This window comes from Pongo pygmaeus, chromosome 1 (genome assembly GCF_028885625.2).
Source record: "Pongo pygmaeus isolate AG05252 chromosome 1, NHGRI_mPonPyg2-v2.0_pri, whole genome shotgun sequence".
NCBI classification, from domain to species: Eukaryota; Metazoa; Chordata; class Mammalia; order Primates; family Hominidae; genus Pongo; species Pongo pygmaeus.
Window position 1 is genome coordinate 214,895,875 of NC_072373.2, and position 18,944 is coordinate 214,914,818.

Here is an 18,944-nt window from a genome sequence, read left to right on the forward strand (position 1 = left end):
CGAGGGGCCCTGAGGAGGCAGCGGTGGTGACACAGGGTGGGAGCCCTCGTGCCGGGGCTGACTGGGGCACTCCCCTGACCCTGTCTGCCCACAGGAGAGTTTGGGGAGGTGTACAAGGGCACGCTGAAGACATCCTCGGGGAAGAAGGAGGTGCCGGTGGCCATCAAGACGCTGAAAGCCGGCTACACAGAAAAGCAGCGAGTGGACTTCCTTGGCGAGGCCGGCATCATGGGCCAGTTCAGCCACCACAACATCATTCGCCTGGAGGGCGTCGTCTCCAAATGTGAGGCTTGGGGCCTGCCCACGTTGGGTGGTGAGGGGCCACCTAGCAGGTGCTCTGTCTGTGACTGTGCCCTCCTCCCCTATAACTGTGCCCACCTTCCCCCCATACCTGCACCCACCTCCTCTACACCTGTGCCCACCTTTCCCCAATACCTGCACCCACCTCCTCTACACCTGTGCCCACCTCTCCCCATACTTGTACCCACCTCCTTACACCTGTGCCCACCTCTCCCCATACCTGCACCCACCTCCTCTACACCTGTGCCCACCTCTCCCCATACTTGTACCCACCTCCTTACACCTGTGCCCACCTCTCCCCCCATACCTGCACCCACCTCCTTACACCTGTGCCCACCTCTCCCCATACTTGTACCCACCTCCTGTACACCTGTGCCCACCTGTCCCCGATACCTGTACCCACCTCCTCTATACCTGTGCCCATCTCTCCCCATACTTGTACCCACCTCCTTACACCTGTGCCCACCTCTCCCCAATACTGTACCCACCTCCTTACACCTGTGCCCACCTTCCCCCCATACCTGCACCCACCTCCTTACACCTGTGCCCACCTCTCCCCTATACCTGCACCCACCTCCTTACACCTGTGCCCACCTCTCCCCAATACCTGTACCCACCTCCTCTACACCTGTGCCCACCTCTCCCCCCATACCTGCACCCGTCTCCTCTACACCTGTGCCCACCTCTCCCTGATACCTTTATCCACCTCCTCTATACCTGTGCCCACCTCTCCCCAATACCTGTACCCACCTCCTGTACACCTCTGCCCACCTCTCCCCAATACCTGTACCCACCTCCTCTACACCTGTGCCCACCTCTCCCCAATACCTGTACCCACCTCCTTACACCTGTGCCCACCTCTCCCCGATACTTGCACCTACCTCCTTACACCTGTGCCCACCTCTCCCCAATACCTGTGCCCTCCTCTCCAACACCTGAACCCACCTCTCCCCATACCTGTGCCCACTCCTCCACCTGTGCCCATCTTTCCCCACACTTGTTCCCTCCTCTCCCCATACCTGTACCCACCCTCCCCACGACTGTTCCACCTCTGCTACACCTGTGCCCCCCTTCCCCCATATCTGTGCCCACCTCTCCCATACGCCTGGGCCCACTTACCTTTCACCTGTGCCCACGCCTCTACAGACAAGCCCATGATGATCATCACTGAGTACATGGAGAATGGGGCCCTGGACAAGTTCCTTCGGGTAAGGATGTGGGTTGCGGGGGGCGGGGATGCCTGGCCATTGAGCCTGGGGCTGGCCTGGCAGGTTCAGGGCTGGCCTGCAGCTGAGCACCTGTGCTCCGGCAGGAGAAGGATGGTGAGTTCAGCGTGCTGCAGCTGGTGGGCATGCTGCGGGGCATTGCAGCTGGCATGAAGTACCTGGCCAACATGAACTATGTGCACCGTGACCTGGCTGCCCGCAACATCCTCGTCAACAGCAACCTGGTCTGCAAGGTGTCTGACTTTGGCCTGTCCCGCGTGCTGGAGGACGACCCCGAGGCCACCTACACCACCAGTGTGAGTTGGGGAAGGGGACCTCAAGGGAGAAGCGGCCTTCGCCCTGCCTGGTGTCCTCTTACCTGCAGACCTGGGCATGGGCTTCAGGAGGCAGAACACCTGTAGGAGTCCAGGGAGGGGTCGTGGGGCCTGGCTGCAATGGTCCTGGGGCCAGCCAGAGGGCACAGTGGTGACTGGGCCTGGGTTCCCTGCAGGGCGGCAAGATCCCCATCCGCTGGACCGCCCCAGAGGCCATTTCCTACCGCAAGTTCACCTCTGCCAGCGACGTGTGGAGCTTTGGCATTGTCATGTGGGAGGTGATGACCTACGGCGAGCGGCCCTACTGGGAGCTGTCCAACCACGAGGTGGGTGCCCTTGCCCTCCCCAGGCCTGCCTGGACCTGAACTCAAGCCCTTTACTCATCTCAAACTGCAGGGGCTGGGCAGAGGACAGTTTAGATGAACCTTCTTAGGTTTGCTCCATAAATGTTTATTTTTTTTTTTGGAGATGGAGTTTTGCTCTTGTTGCCCAGGCTGGAGTGCAATGGTGTGATCTCGGCTCACCGCAACCTCCACCTCCCAGGTTCAAGCAATTCTCCTGCCTCAGCCTCCCGAGTAGCTGGGATTACAGGCATGCGCCACCACATCCAGCTAATTTTTGTATTTTTAGTAGAGACGGGGTTTCACTATGTTGGCCAGGCTGGTCTCTAGCTCCTCGCTTCAGGTGATCCACCCGCCTCGGCCTCCCAAAGTGCTGGGATTACAGGGGTAAGCCACCGCACCCAGCCCCGTAAATATTTCTTGAGGATCTACTGCGTGCCAGGCCTTGTGCTGGGTTCCAGGAGCTGATTCAGAGAGTGCAGAGATGAAACAAGGAGTGGGGTGTACGTGTGTATCCGTGTGTCCATGCATGTGTGTGCATCCGTATGTGTGCACATGTGCATGCATGCATGTGTGTGTGTGTCTGTGCTTGGTGCCTCACTCAGCCTGGTGGCCTGGGAGGCTTCTCAGAAGAGGTCCCATCTCTGCCAAGACCAAGGGCACTGTAAGGCACCCAGATGAAGAGAAGTAGGGGAAGAGAGGTGGGAGGGAGGCTGGGCTGAGGGCACACAGTGTGGCTGCTGCCTGGTGCCCTGTGAGGGAGTAGGGTCCCTTCTAGCTGGGAGCAATGGCACATGCCTGTAATCCTAGCACTTTGGGAGGCTGAGGCAGGAGTATCACTTGAGCTGAAGAGTTCGAGACCAGCCTGGACAACATGACGAAACCCCATCTCTACAAAAAATTAAAAAATTAGCCAAGCGTGGTGGCACGTGCCTGTAGTCTCAGCTACTCAGGAGGCGGAGGTGGGAGGATCACTTGAGCACAGGAGGTTGAGGCTGCCGTGAGGTGTGACAGCGCCACTGCACTCTAGCCTGGGTGACAGACTGAGACCCTGTCTCAGTCAAAAAAAAAAAAAAAAAGTCCCTTCCAGTGAACTCTGGACACAGCCCCTTAGGCATTTGCCCTTTGGGCAGCTCTGAAGGTTGGGTGGCAGCTCAAGAAAGGCCCTTCCCATCTGTTTCTGGGATGTTCCTATTTCCCTTCCCTCCCCTACCCACCTCCATAGGCTGGAGGCTGCAGAGGGTTTCAGTGGCTTTCTGCAACAGCGCCCCTGACCTTCATGCCCCGCCAGGTGATGAAAGCCATCAATGATGGCTTCCGGCTCCCCACGCCCATGGACTGCCCCTCCGCCATCTACCAGCTCATGATGCAGTGCTGGCAGCAGGAGCGTGCCCGCCGCCCCAAGTTCGCTGACATCGTCAGCATCCTGGACAAGCTCATTCGTGCCCCTGACTCCCTCAAGACCCTGGCTGACTTCGACCCCCGGTGAGTTCTATGCCCTCTGCCTATGATGACCCTAATTTTCCTTCTGAAGACTCCTGAACCACTTCAGTAGAGTGGCCACTCAGGGGAAGTTGGTGGGGGGGTGCTGGGGGCTAAGGGGTTATGTGTGGACTTGACTTAGACTGGACACGATGGCCCAGGAAATCCTAATAGAAGCAACCAGCTTATGTGTCTGTGTGCAGGGCACTGCATGAGCACTTAATATGTTTTCATTCATTTAAACAAACTAAGAGATGAGTCGTCCAGTGATCCTCATTTTGTAGAAGAGGAAACTGAGACACAGAGCGATTGAATATCTTACATGGCTGGAAGTGTGACCTCAGGATCCGGAATCTCCGCTCGTAGCGTTTTATGATGTGGTAGTTATTGGTGGTGGTCCTGTTAGTAGGAGTGGAGGGGCAGCAGTAGTTACAGATGCTGAGCGCTCCCAACGTGCCAGGAGGTCTCATTGAATCCTACTTGACTGGGCTTCCCTGTTGCCCAGATAAGGAAACAGAGGCACGGGGCAGCCCAGTCAATCATCCAGGTTAGGGAGCAGCAGGTGCGGGGCCCAGGGTGGACTGGGTGCTGCAGCCCCTCACCTGCAGTGCTTCCTGTTGCAGGGTGTCTATCCGGCTCCCCAGCACGAGCGGCTCAGAGGGGGTGCCTTTCCGCACGGTGTCCGAGTGGCTGGAGTCCATCAAGATGCAGCAGTATACGGAGCACTTCATGGCGGCCGGCTACACTGCCATCGAGAAGGTGGTGCAGATGACCAACGAGTAAGTCAGGGCCCTTCCCGTCCCCCCTCACCTCCTGCCTCCCACTCCAGAGGCTGCCTCCACGCACCCCCAACCCTCTTCCCTGCCCCTCAATGCTCCTCTCTTTGTTCTTTCTCTTCTGGGAAGAAGCTCCTTGGAAGAGAAGGGCAGAACTTCGCCAGCAGCTGGCAGCGCTGGGCGCCCACTCTCAGCTCTCTCCTTTTCCTACATCCTTTACCAGAGTGGGGAAATAATAGTAACCGTAATCATAACAGTAGCTACTGTTTACTGAGGGCTATGTGCCGTCTCTGCTTGAGCACTTTTGTATGAGAACCCAGCAGGGTGAGTCCTGTTAACAGGTGAGAAACAGGTGCAGGTGAGAAACAGATGCAGAGAAGTGCAGTGACCTGCCCAGGGTCCCACAGCCACGAGGGGGAGAGCAGGATTCCACGCCCAGTCAGTCGGGGTCCCAGAGCGCAGGGATCGGAGAGGTCATTGGTAGAGAAACAGGCTAAGACGTTACCGGCTTGCCTGAGGTCACGTAGCCAGTTTGGGGCAGTCTTCTCCAAGATGCCCTGGCTGCTGCCCAGGAGAGAGAACCCCTGGCCTACCCCAGGCACCTCTCTCCACCTGGTTGGCTCTCAGCCTGCAGTCCCACCTGGCGAGAAGTGCCACTTACTCCCTGCTGGTCCTGAGTTTGCCCCTTTGTCGAGCTGCCCCTTGGGAGCTCTTCTCTCCTTCCCAACTCCAGCATTGAGACTTTTCCCGGCATGGCCTTGGCACAGACACCTCCTCCTGTCCCAGGAGGGGGAAGACCCTATCCTCTTAGCCTTTTGTGCCTCTAAAAATAGTGGCCGGTTTCAACAACCCAGCTTGTGCATGGTCCAAGGTCACGGCGAGAACAGACCGGGAGGCTGGGAGGTTTTGGGAACCGTATGGAGGGGATGACCTGAGCCTCCCATGGTTCTAGGTCACAGAAGTTCTGGGATTTAAGCCTGTTCATGAACATTCTCTAGGGCCTTTGGAAAGTGCTCAGCTGGGCTTCCAACCTGCTGGCCAAGGCCATAGCCCCCCTCAGGGAACAGTCGGTAATGGGAAGCAGGCAGGAACAGAGCCAACCAGAGGGGAGGCTGGGAGATGTAGGGAGGGGAGATGGATCACAGGATGTCTTTTGCTGCCGGCCAGCGCAGCAGGGCCACAGGCTTGGGTTCTGCACACATGCCTGGGTTCAAGTCCCGCATCTGCCGCTTCCTAGCGGGTGACCTTGATCAAGTTTGATGGGATTGCATGGGTGCAGTGCAGATGACACGACTGGTATACAGTAGGTGCTAAATCCTCATTGCTCTCCTCTTTTCCTCCACTCCCTTGCTTTCCTCCCCTAGCGCTGTGCAAATGCCCCCTCCTTTTCTCCTTTTCCCTGGGAACATCCACCAGACCCTTTGCCCCTCCAGGGGCTCCCACCAAGGACAACACAGCCTCTCTTCTGGGGACCAGAGCTGAGGGCACGGAGAAGTGCTTATAGGAAACACATGTTCTTAGAAGCATCCCTAAATAGCCCGGGGTGCTCCTTGCCAATTCCTTTCCCACAAGCAGGGACGGGGCGGTCTTGGATGGATGGAGGCTGTGTGTGTGTGTGTGTGTGTGCTGCGGTGCGTGTTGTTGTGAAAGGGCCTGGATAAAGGCAGGAAGTCATTCGGCGCCCCCCACCCCCCACCACCCGCTCCTCCCACCAGCCACTGATGCTCAGAGCTGGGGCCTGCATGTCTCCTCCTTCCCCTCTGCCTCTTTCCAAATAAATGGGGATCTCAAAGGACTTTTTAAAACCTGAAGCCTGGGTCTACACACGCCACAGGTCCCAATGGGAGGCTTGGAGCTGGTAGCAGGGGAATGCGTGCCTTTCCCAATGGGATCAGGATTTAGGCTTCAGTGTCCCACCTCCTCCCCTTCTCAGCCTCCTGCCTCCTTGACTCCCTCCCAGGGGACCAGCTGCCTGTTCCCCTGGGGTCCCACAGCCACTGTCTCTTCTCCATTTGTGCTATTTTGGAGTCAGTTGGGTTTCTAGCTAGACTAGTGGTCCCAGATGTTTTGTGAGCATCTGATGAAAGGGGTGGATGTTGCACCCCAGAAAAATAGCCCAACCCCAGGCTCTGTCTTGAGCTGGGACTACAGCATTTGCATCCTGTGTGGGGGTCGAGGGCACAGGCTGTAGATCTTAGGGTCTCCAGTGCCCTTGGCATAGGCTTGGCACTGAAGGAATGCTTGCTGAATGAATGAATGATCTGACACGTGAGGCTCCAAGAGCCATTTCTTAACTCCCGTCCCCCTGCACCCAGGGCCAGAACACAGTAGGAGCTCACCGAGTATATGGCCTTGGAGTTTTCTGTGCAGGGCCTCAAAAGCAAACTGTGCTCCCATCCTGTGAGATTAACCACTACCATTTGCAAGAGGGACCAGAGGTGGCCCAGCAACAGCCCAATCTCCGCTAAAGCATTCATTCACTCATTCATTCATGCAGCAGACTCTCCCTAGGGACCTACTATGTGCCAGGCCTATCCTGGACCCTGGGCAGGGGTGGGGGTGGGAGCAGGGGCTGTGGGGGTGATGGGCCCAGATGACGAGGTCTCAGCACTGACAAGTTCCGGTTCTTAAACCGGATGTCAGGTTTCTTCTGGGATTCAACCAAATGCAGACTCCTTGCCCCACCTGCGGAACTGCAAGTGAGTGAATCTGGGGTCAGGCCGGGGGTCCTGTCTCCTTCCCCGTGGTCTGAGCGCTTTTCTAGGGACCACAATTCTAGACCTTCAAGTGTGTGGAAAACTGCTGCTTTTTCAGCACCTCCAACTGTATAGGTTAGAGACGTCCTGTGCGGGTAGCATAGGAAGTTCTCCCAAATGTCCCAAATGTCCCAAATGTCCCGGCCTTCCTGCTGCTGTGGGAGCACCAGCCTCTGCGGGAAGTCCTGGAGTCCCCCCAACTCACCTGGGTCTGCCCTTCCCTGCTCTGCGCCTGTGCCAGGGCTCCCAGAGCCTGTGGGAAAGTCATGTCTGCAGAACTGCAACTAGGATCTTGCATCATATAATTAGCTCCCTTTACAGCCAAAAGACAGTCCATAAAAACTTGGGTGTTTTCATGGGTTTGGGCTAGTGGGTGAGGACGGTGGAGGAGAAAACTCCCAGAGTGAGTAATAAATGCCCTCCTCACAGGTTCCTGGGAGCATAAGTGATTTCATGAGGGGATGGAGGGGCATGGAAGGGGGCCCCAGCAGAGTGTGTACCCTGTGGGGGTGGGAAAGCAGGACTGTGGGCTCCTGGGCACATCTGTCCATCTGGTACTGATGCTGCCTTCCCCCTCGGCTGCTGGTTTTGAGGTCTCTCGCCCTCCAGATGGACAGTAGCTCCCATTTTACACGGGAGGAAACTGAGGTTCCCCCAAGAGAAGACATCTTCCTAGTCACTGGATCTGGTGACCCGCAAGCCTCATCCATGAAGACTCGCAGAGTTTAACCCTTCAAGTATTTCCCGAGTCCTTCCTTCATGATCAGCAGTGGGAACTTGGAAGGGGTGAGGGAGAAATGAGGCAGCAGATGGGAAGAGACCTTGGGCAGAGAGGCTTTGAGTGACATCCCTAGAGAGTTCCTGGGAAGGAGGCCTGAGCTGGGGGCACTGGGGACAGACTAGGGGTGAGGGGAGGGGAGGCATTTGTTCATAGCTGGTTTGATTCCCAGCTCTTCTACCTCCTAGCTGTATGACCTTGGGCAAGTCACTTCACCTGTCTGACGTCAGTTCTCTAATCTGCAAAATGGGGATGAAAAAGAGCACCTGCCTCACAGATAATTCAGAAGATTTGATTTATTTTTATTTTTTTAAAGCATCGTACGCAGTTGAGGCTTCTGTCGTTTTCCTAACTTTGTTGATGGTGGGCCACCTTGGCAAGCTTCTAGGCTGTGGCTCCTTCTCCCAGGCCTACCTAACTAGAGCTCTCTTGCCCTACAGGTCCCCAAGGCACCCTCTCCACCCTCCTCCTCTGCCTCCCTCCACTCCCCTCCCCAGCTGCCCACCGAGTCCTGTCCCCACCCAGCCCGGCCCCCTCCCCTGCTCCAGCCCCTAACTCTCCCTCTCTCCCTCCGGGCCCACAGCGACATCAAGAGGATTGGGGTGCGGCTGCCCGGCCACCAGAAGCGCATCGCCTACAGCCTGCTGGGACTCAAGGACCAGGTGAACACTGTGGGAATCCCCATCTGAGCCTCGAGAGGGCCTGGAGCCCCATCGGCCAAGAATACTTGAAGAAACAGAGTGGCCTCCCTGCTGTGCCATGCTGGGCCACTGGGGACCTTATTTATTTCTAGTTCTTTCCTCCCCCTGCAACTTCTGCTGAGGGGTCTCGGATGATACCCCGGCCTGAACTGAGGAGATGACCAGGGATGCTGGGCCGGGCCCTCTTTCCCTGCGAGACACACACAGTTGAGCACTTAGCAGGCACCGCCACGTCCCAGCATCCTTGGAGCAGGAGCCCCGCCACGGCCTTCGGACAGACATATAGGATATTCCCAAGCCGACCTCCCCTTCGTCTTCTCCCACATGAGGCCATCTCAGGAGATGGGGGGCTTGGCCCAGCGCCAAGTGAACAGGGTACCTCAAGCCGCATTTCCTCACACTAAGAGGGCAGACTGTGAACTTGACTGGACGAGACCCAAAGCGGTCCCCGTCCCTCTAGTGCCTTCTTTAGACCCTCGGGCCCCGTCCTCATCCCTGACTGGCCAAACCCTTGCTTTCCTGGGCCTTTGCAAGATGCTTGGTTGTGTTGAGGTTTTTAAATATATATTTTGTACTTTGTGGAGAGAATGTGTGTGTGTGGCAGGGGGCCCCGCCAGGGCTGGGGACAGAGGGTGTCAAACATTCCTGAGCTAGGCACCCGGGGGCCGGTGCTGCAGGAGTGTCCTGCCCATGCCCCAGTCTGCCCCATCTCTTATCCGTTTGGATAGCAACTTCTATTCTGTCAGTGTTAAGGATTTTGTTTTGTTGGAAATTTTTTTCAAATCTTAATTTATTATTTTTTTTATATTTATTGTTAGAAAATGACTTATTTCTGCTCTGGAATAAAGTTGCAGATGATTCAAACCGATCTTGGCTTTCGGTCTTAGGAAAAGCAGTGGGGTCCCAGAGCTTCCTGGGTGGGAGTTGAGGGGCTGAGGGTTCCCCCCAAGCCCCGAGTGTTTAAACAGAGATTCGTGCACAAGGCAGACACATCACTTAACCCTGGGAACAGGGGTGGGTGGGAGGTGGGCAGGGGGCCGGGAAGCAGGTTCTGCCGGGCCTGGCCTCCATGCCAGCAGGCCCCAATCACCTTTGATCTCCAGGCTGCTCAGAGTCTTCTGGAGGGCTGGGAGGTAGAAGAACAGCAAGAGCCGCCGTCAGCTTCCCTCCCACGGCTCCCCGGAGCTGTTGAAATAGATCCTTCAACCATCCACGTAGGGCTCTGAGGTTTACACAAGCTTTTCACAGGTTTCGGCTTGTCGGAACCTCAACACTTTGTTATGAGTTTTGTGGGCAGCCCCATTTTACAGAAAAGGAAAACCAAGCTGGAGCCCAGCAACTGGGTTTGCTCAAGGCCACACAGCAAGTTAGGGGCAGAGGCCAGAAGAGAAAGCAAGGTCAGAAACCTTAGTGGGATGCTTTTCTCATAGATGAGGAGATGGAGGCTCAGAGACATGCAGCGACTTGCCCAAAGTCACACAGCAGTCTCAAGAAAAGCCAGAGTTCTAATTTCTTTTTTTTTTTTTTCTTCTTTTTTGAGACAGAGTCTCACTCTGTCGCCAGGCTGGAGTGCAGTGGCGCGATCTTGGCTCACTGCAACCTCCGCCTCCCGGGTTCAAGCGATTCTCCTGTCTCAGCCTCCTGAGTAGCTGGGACTATAGGCACGCACCACCGCACCCAGCTAATTTTTGTATTTTTAGTAGAGATGGGGTTTCACCCTGTTGGCCAAGATGGTCTCGATCTCTTGACCTTGTGATCTGCCCACCTCTGCCTCCCAAAGTGCTGGGATTACAGGCTTGAGCCACCACGCCCAGCACCAGAGTTTTAATTTCAAACCTGTTCTAATTTCGAGCCTTCTCCACTCTACCGGGTTGCAGCCCTGCATGTCATAGGTCGTTCATAGTGGGGGTTAGGAAGATGTCAAACACAGGTCACCAGGAACGTAACCAGGGAGCACAGATGATCTGAGGCCCAGGAGGAAGACTTCCTGGAGGAGGTGGTCCCAGAGCTGAGACCTCAGGGACTGCTAGGAGTTAACCAGCGAAGCCAAGGGAGGGTGTTGCAGAGTGAGGTGCGGGGGCGTGAAACCACGTGGTTGTGCAAGGGAACCACAAGCAATTTGGTGTTATTAAGGCATGACGTGAGGTGCTGGAGAGGTCTCTAGGGCCTCTCAGTTGAGGGCAATAAGGAGTCATTGAAGGTTTCAAGCAGGGAGTGGCATGATTGTTGTCACTGGTAGAGGCAGGTCTGGAACCCAGAGCTCCTGACTCAGCCTGGAGCTTTGGGGAGATACAGGAGAGGCGCTGGCAAAAGTCGAGTGGGTGTTCGGCCTGCCCTGGGGTCTCAAAGCTGGCATGCTCTGCCCTGACCCCTGCTGCTGCAGGAGAGCTGCCTCCCTCTGGGTCCTGGCCCACTGGGCATCCATGAGACACCTGACTACCTGTGTCAGGTGCGGCTGGGGTCGGATGAGCTATGGGAGTGCAGGGAGCACCTGGCTGGGCCTTCCTCCCATTAGTGTTGGGCCATCTGAGTGTGCTGGGCATGATAGCTGAGTCAGGCCTTCCTGGTGCCTGACCCTGGCCTGGCCTAACCCAGGTGGCCACTGTAGCTCTGTGGCTGGGCTACGGCTACTGTCACTACCACTGACAAAGCTGTTGGCCCACAGGGAATAAGCCTGCAGCTTGCAAACCCACAGCAATCTGGGCTATGAGGGCACGTCAAGACCAGGCCTGAGTCCCATTCCCAAAGCAACTCAGCCATGGCCCTGCTGATGAGCAGGAATGAACGCAGTAAGTGGCTCAGCATTGGGGGAGGTGGCCTCGTGTGCTCTCTCCCTTGAAGTCCTGGACATAAGACCCTTCCAAGGGTATGTGAGAACGCATAAACCTGTGGGCCATGGACAGGTCCAATGGTCAAAACCCAGTGAGCAGCTGTCTGCAGTCTCCAATGGACCCTGCAATTGGCAAGAGGAGAAACTTTATTTTTAAATTAAAGCAAATCCAGATCTGTCTCCTAGAGGGCCTAGATGTAGGAACACCCCTGTAGCAATAAGAACACCCAGCCCGCAGATCTTGCTTCCTAAAAACCATTCTCCAATAAAAGGGACCAGGGCTCCTTAGAGAAATGGCTGATTCTGGGGCCGAAGCAGCAAAAATACAAGATGAGCTGGGAGCATCTTGGAGCATCAGAGAGTAAAGAAGTGCTCAAAAATAAACAGGTGGGGCTGTGCCAGAGAGACACAAGAGCCAGCCCTAAAGAACTCCCAAGGGCTAAACCTAGAACAAGCTGAGCAACAAAACGATGAGGTATTAGATTAAATCCGAAGTCAAAAATAAATATTCACGAGTCCATACTGACATAAATAAATGATTAAAGGCTGGGTGCAGTGGCTCACGCCTGTAATCCTAGAACTTTGAGAGGCCGAGGTGGGTGGATCGCTTGAGCTCAGGAGTTTGAGATCAGCCTGGCCAAGATGGCGAAACCCCGTCTCTATCAAAAATACAAAAAATTAACCAGGCATGGTGGCACGCGCCTATGGTCCCAGCTACTCAGGAGGCTGAAACGGGAGGCTCGCCTGAGCCTGGGAGGTGGAGGTTGCAGTGAGCCGAGATTGTGCCACTGCATTTCAGCCCGGGAGGTGGAGGTTGCAGTGAGCCGAGACTGTGCCACTGCACTTCAGCCTGGGCGACAGAGTGAGACCTCATCTCAAAAAATAAAAAAAAAAATGCTTGAATAAATAAATAAGTGGAGGGAGACTAGACAAATCTTCCTTACAGATGAATTTCAAAGGGGTGAATCCTTTTCCCTCCAGCGGGTAAAGCTTACTTCTCCACCGCCTGGACTGCGGACTGGACACCCTTCCAAAGAAAGGCAGTAGGGAGGTATAGAAAGGGTTAAAAAAATAAGAAAGAAAACGAAAAGTAACTTTAAGGTGGAGAAACCTGGCAAACACCACCGTAACCAAGTGATCAAAGTTAATATCATCAGAGAAAAAACAAACAAACCAACATTGAGCTTGAATTGAAGATCAGGTATCAGCAAACACTTACACAAGGCTTTCTGGGCACCACCCACTGTTCTAAGCACTTAGCCTGTGTTTACTTATTTCATTCTTCCAACAGTCCTTCAAGGTAGATGCTATTAATATCCCATTTTACAGATTTGAACACCGAGGGGAGAGAGGTTACATAACTGGCCAGAGCCACCCTCTCCCCTCTCTGCCATCATGGACACTTCCTTAGATAAGGTCTGAGAAGCACTGGTTCTGGGGAAACTGAGGCACCATAACCTGCCCATGGTCTCCAAATGCCACCACATCCCACACCCCAGGTATCCAGATGGTTTGCTGCTCTGTCCCTTCTCTCAGTGGCCATTTCCTGCTCTATGCCAAGCTGGACACAAGGTCCACAAAGATGGATAAGGGCCCTGTCTGCCCTCATGGGACTCTTAGTCTGGTGGGGGCAGCAATGGTAATAGAGTAGGACCCAGGCTAAGAAGTGGCAGAGCTGGGTGTTACAGGAGCCAGAGGTTGGGGCGGGGATAGGCGAGGGGCACCTGACCCAGCCTAGAAAGTCCAGGCAGGCTGCCTGGAGGAGGAGCCATCCAAGCTGAGATGGAGGTCAAGTGAGAGTCCACCAGGTGAGGGAAGAAGTGTCCCAGAAGAGCCTGGCTCTGACTCCAGACCTCTGTGGGTGGGGCTTGAGTCTCCCCTCCAACATCTGGGCCCCATTTGACCAAGACAAGACTCCTCCACCTGCTATGCCACCCTAACCCCTGGCTGTTGTGTCAGGAGCAGCCGTAGGACAGCAGCCCTGCCCTCATTCCCACCCCGAGCGGAACCTTCATCTCTGATTTTAGTCTTCCCTGCTGAGAAGTGGGCTTGCAGCCCTTTCTGGGTTCTGAGCTGCAGGGACCTTGGTGGGCCTTTGATGCATCCAGCAAAGCCCCAAAGGAGGTGAAGGCAGTGGTGACGGGGGCATTGGGTAGGGAGGTGCCTGCTTTCTCTGCCGCTCCCAGTCTGCATGGCAAGTTAAAACCGTGTCGCCAGGCACCAGCCTGAGATTTCCTAATTAATTAGCAAATTCTGGAGGGACAGGCAAGCTCTCTGCTCGCCTCCCCATTCACACCCTCTCAGCTCCAGCTGCAGTCCAGGGCCTGGGATGGGGCCTGGGGCACCAAAGATGCTGCTAGAACAGGGGGCAGATGAACGTGTGCGGGAAGTGCTTGAGTCCTTAGCTCAGGCCCTCTGCGCCTTCGCCCATTCTGTGCATCATGCCTGCATCGCCCCTCCCTGGAACTGTGTCTGGCACCCAGTAGGCCCTCAATAAACATTTCTTCAATAAACAAATGAACCGTGGGGGACAAGGGCTGGGTTTTTGAGATCCAAGGGCCCTGTGGAGCTGGATATGGGTTTTGGGAATGTGGTAAATGCTGTGCAATGGTCCTGGGCTCCCTCTGGCTGGCCGGGAGGGACCACAAAAGCTGGTAAGGAGAAGCAGTTGAGTGTTTCTGAACACCTATCATTGTAGGTGGTGGGTGTTCCTCTAGCATTGCCTGTTCCTAGAGGAGTTGCTAATTAATTAGGAAATCTAAGGCTGGTACCTGGTGACATGGTTTTAACTTGCCACGGTGCCAGTGAGTGTGCCATGCCAGTGATCATGCCCAGCCCAAGACCCACACCGTCTTATGCAAGGGTCACAACGACCCTGAGAGGCATACGTTTATCCCCATTTTGGTGAACCTGGGGCTCAGCGAGGTTATAGTAATCAGACCAAGTTCCCACAGCTAGGAGGTGACAAAGCGGCATAGGAGACAAGAGTCAGCTCATCCCACTGCCTGCTGCTCCGTGACATTTGGGGACCTTGGGGTTCTTTTTAGGAAACGGCAGGAAGACCCTTGGACTGGGAAGGGAAGACAGAGGTTCTGTTGGGCGCCTACTATCGACTTGGCTGTGGGCTCCTGGGCATATCCCTTGGTGTCACGAAGGCTCAGTTTGTCCGTCTGTAGTGAGGAAGGCTCCAGGAAGTCTGTCCTGGCTGAGATGAGGGGCCCCTGCCCCCACCACAGAGTTGCCCCCTCCCCACTCTTGGCACCCTCTCCCCAGGCAGCCTTGGGCAGCCCCAGGTAGCCCGGCCAGCAGGCCCCACTCCAGACCTCTGGGTCTGGCTTTCCAGTCCAAACCGTCAGCCAGTCTCTGTCGGCAGAACCAGACCCAGTTTCTGGGAAGCTGCAGCCACATCCCACCCCTGCCCGGGGTGGGGGCCCCCTTTCTCCCGCTGGGCCCAGGCCCCATTTCAGCAGCCTCATCACATTCCCCACGGCCTCAGCAGCCTGATGGATGGACGGATGCAGTTTCCACACTGGGCTGGCAGAGCAGGCGGCTACATGATCAGGTCTCCTGCTGGGTGGAGGGACCTTTCCCCCAGGACCAGGCCTCAAGAGCCCGGCCAACCAATCCCAGCATCTGGGCACAGGACACACTTCCCCAGACTCTGCACCCCTCCCCTGTACTCTAATGCGGTCCAGACTCCCGGACCTGCCCTCAGTTCCCCATGAGCCCTCGCCTACCCCCGCACACATCCCTCCCTATTTCTGTCTGTGGAAAATACACCCACCTTTCCAGGCTCAAATCAAATCACCCGTTTTCCAAGAGATCTTTGCAGGCCGGGTTTGGTGGCTCACGTCTATAATCCCAGCACTTTGGGAGGCCGAAGTGGGTGAATCTCCTGGGGTGGGGAGTTTGAGACCAGCCTGGCCAACATGGTGAAACATTGTCTCCACTAAAACTACAAAAGTTAGCTGGGTGTGGAGGCGCATGCCTGTAATTGTAGCTACTCAGGAGGCTGCGGTAAGAGAATCCCTCGAAACGTTTGAACCCAGGAGGTGGAGGTTGCAGTGGGCCAAGATCATGTCACTGCACTCCAGCCTGGGTGACAAGAGCGAGACTCTATTTCAAAAAAAGAAGAGAGAGAGACATTTGCAGAGCCCACTCTGCTTCCAAGCAATGAGGACACACCAACCCTGCCTCCCCCAGGCTCCTATCGTGGCCGGCTGTGGATCACAGAGGGCTTGAATGACACTCAGGTGTGTCTATCTGTCTGGCCCTCTCCTCTGAGCGTGTGTGTGTGTGTGTGTGTGTGTGTGTGTGTATGTAATAAAATGCTAATAGCTAATAATTATTAAGCGCATTGCATGTGCTGCCACTGTTCAAAGTGTTTCCCAAGGATTAACTCATTTAATCCTCCCAAAAACTCTGTGACCTAGTCCTACTACTGCCCCATGGGCTGGGGGCCATATCTCCCGTCTGTCCAGGACAGTCCTGGCTTTGGCCTGTCGTCCTGGTATAATTGGTTGTAATAGCTCCCCCTTTCGCCCTCTGTCTTTAATTGGACAATAATTGATCCAGTCACCCTACCATGAAGCGCAGAGAAGTCAAGGGTTTGCCCAGAGCTCCACAGCTAGCAAGTGGCAGCATCAGGATTTGAGCCCAGCCTCTTGCTGCAGGTCTTTGCTCTAAGCTATCAGTGAATTTCTCAGTGAGTGAGCCTAGGTCTCCTTGTGATTTTCTCTCGACCCTCCTTTTATTTTACAAGATTCTTTCTTTTTTTTTTTGTTTTTTTTTTTTTCCATTTTATCACATCTGACTCAGTCTCTACACAAGATTCTTGAGATCTGCTAAATGCCACCCACTGCCTGGAGCTCTTCCCCACATCCTCAGCACGATCTTACCAGCTCATGAGTAACACCCTGGAAGAGGGTGCCCCCATCACTCATTTTTCTTTTTTTTTTTTGAGAGGGAGTCTCACTCTATCGCCAGGCTAGAGTGCAGTGGCGCGATCTCGGCTCACTGCAACTTCTGCTTCCTGGGTTCAAGTGATTCTCCTGCCTCAGCCTCCTAGGTAGGGATTACAGGCGTGTGCCACCATGCCCAGCTAATTTTTGTATTTTTTAGTAGAGACGGGGTTTCACCATGTTGGTTGGGCTGGTCTCGAACTCCTGACCTCGTGATCCACCTGCCTGGGCCTCCCAAAGTGCTGGGATTACAGGCTTGAGCCACCGCATCCCTCCTCCCATCACCCATCTTAAAGGTGCATCCAACCTCTACCACATAGAGGCATGTTTCATCTGTGCCGCTTTTGACCTTGCTTCTGTGGCCCCACGTGGTGAGATACTTTTCCATCACTGACCCCTGCGTCCCACTCAGTGGCCAGCTCCATGAGGGTGGGGACAGGCCTGTTTTTCCCTTAGATCCCCAGACCTGACACCCGGTGGGTACCCCCACATATTTGATGAAGGAATCAATGGACTCAATGAATGCTGCTCCGTGCTGGGGAGACAGCGAGGGGTGGGGGAGCCCAGGCCGCACCGTCACAGAACTCCCAGTCTGCCGGAGGGAATACTCAAAAGATAAATGTTGTGATATGACCGGCGTGGGGGCTGTGGGACCCAGGAACTGAACAACATGCTCAGCCTGTGGAGAGTCAGAAAGGCTTCCTGGAGGAGGCGGTGTCCAAGCTGAGATTTGAAGGAAGAAACGGTAGGGAAGAATGAAGGATATTCCAAGGCTAGGGAACAGAAATTGTTCAGCTCAGAAGCTGAAGGAAGGCCAGTGTGGCTGAAGGCAGAGGGCAGGGGGCCGGGTGGCAGGTAGGGACAAGGCTGGAGGGGTGGGCGGGGTCTGAGCCTTGTTGCTGTGCTGAGGATTTGATTTTTATCCTAAGGGTGGGCACCAGGAAGCCGCTCAATGCCCTTTAACTGACAGGTGGTGGCGGTGAGCCAGGATAAAAGGCAAGAATATCTCAACTTTTACTTTTTTCAAAATGGCACTGTCCTCTTTTAAAAAAAATGGTCTAAGTGTTGACTCACACCAAAGAAAAGTCGATTTATTTGCCTGTCCTAGTGGCATTGCAGCCAATGCTGCCTGGCCCTGCCGGCCTGCTCTTCAGAACCGAGGACGCAGGTGTCCTGGCCCTGCCCCCCACGACCCCCGCCCCAGCCATCTGTCCCACCCCCAGTCTGGGCGGCTGGGAAGGTCCATTGTGGCGGCCTCTGACATCACAGCGGGGGGCAGCGTGATGTCACAGGGCCCCATTGTGGCTGCGCAGGAGGGTGTCCCCCGCCAGAGGCCTGCTCCCCACCCCCAGCCTCCAATCCTATTAAGCACGGGCTGGGGACAAAGGAAGGCACTTTGTGTTTTGCCCATGTCTGAGGGAGGGGACGGCAAGAGGTTGTGCATTCCAGAGCCCCCTCCCCCCGCCCCCACCAGCTGGGCCTCCAGGTCAGACTGGAGACCCTGCAGCCACCCCCGTGGCTGTCTCCATGCCCCAGCCCTCCTGCCCCCGAATCCCCCGCGAGGGAGACCACAGAGGTAAAGGAGCTCCAGGCCCCCTGCCTCCTGCCTGCGCCACTGTCAAATCTAGGGCCAGATCCTAGGCAGAGGAGGCTGCAAGCAGAACCTGTGGGGTGAGGAGGAGAGCCCTGGGGGGGCCTCCCAGCGGGAGGAGGAGGGGGCCAGGAGAAGGAGGCCACGAGTCTGCTGGAAAATAAGAAGACCCCAATCCCTGAAAGACAGGCCTGGGGGAAGCAACCTCAGGGCACAGGTGGGGGACAGAGGCCTAGAGAAAGACAGGGACTTGTCTGTCACCCAGGGCACCAGTGAGCACTTATTAAACATCTACTGAGAGCTACACCGGTCTGTGCGGGGGTCATTTAATCTCACAACCCTGGAAGGGAGTGGCTGGCACCAGCCCCAGGCCTGGCTGCTTTGTACAGGCACTTAGAGAGGGAAACCTCTCATGGGGACAGCTTGGGGACAACTTGGCAGCCCCCTCCTTCTCCCAGGTGTCCCTGAGTCTCCAAGGTTGGAGCTTTGAGGTCAGAGGACTGATTTGCAGATCCTCCTCTGCCACTAACTTGCGTGTCCTCCCTTTGCTGAGGCTCTGTTTACTCGTCTGTAAAATGGGCCTGACAGTACCTCCCTTATGGGGTGTGGGGGAGACCGGATGAGAGTGTGTGAGCATCCAGAGTGCTACTCACACCTCACCCCTCCCTCAGCTGGGGTGCAGGTATTTCCCTAATCCTGACACTCCAACCACTCCAACCTCTGTCTCTCCTCGGACTCTAGTCCCCAGCTAAGCCCCCTCCCAGGCTGGCATCGGCACCCTTTAATGGACCTGTCTGGGCCCTAGGCTGGGAGGAGGGAGCGACTGACCACGGGCGCCCAGGCCGGGGGAGGCCGAAGTTTCAGGAGAGGCCTGGGCACCCCCGCCTG

At 55.6% G+C, this 18,944-nt stretch overlaps 1 protein-coding gene across 2 annotated transcripts in view; it reads left to right on the top strand.

Moving 5' to 3' along the window:
- EPHA2 (EPH receptor A2) overlaps positions 1-9,542 on the top strand; it is a 32,042-nt gene extending 22,500 nt beyond the window's left edge. The window contains exons 11-17 of one of the 2 annotated variants that reach the window (XM_054436648.2): positions 95-283; positions 1,447-1,508; positions 1,613-1,822; positions 2,017-2,166; positions 3,473-3,666; positions 4,287-4,442; positions 8,557-9,542. In XM_054436648.2, the coding sequence (XP_054292623.2) occupies positions 95-283; positions 1,447-1,508; positions 1,613-1,822; positions 2,017-2,166; positions 3,473-3,666; positions 4,287-4,442; positions 8,557-8,662 (1,067 nt within the window). In that variant the 3' untranslated portion in view covers positions 8,663-9,542. Of the gene's footprint in view, positions 1-94; positions 284-1,446; positions 1,509-1,612; positions 1,823-2,016; positions 2,167-3,472; positions 3,667-4,286; positions 4,443-8,413 lie in introns of both variants that reach the window. The other variant, XM_063659183.1, reaches the window with a different exon arrangement.
- The last annotated feature ends 9,402 nt before the right edge of the window (positions 9,543-18,944 follow it).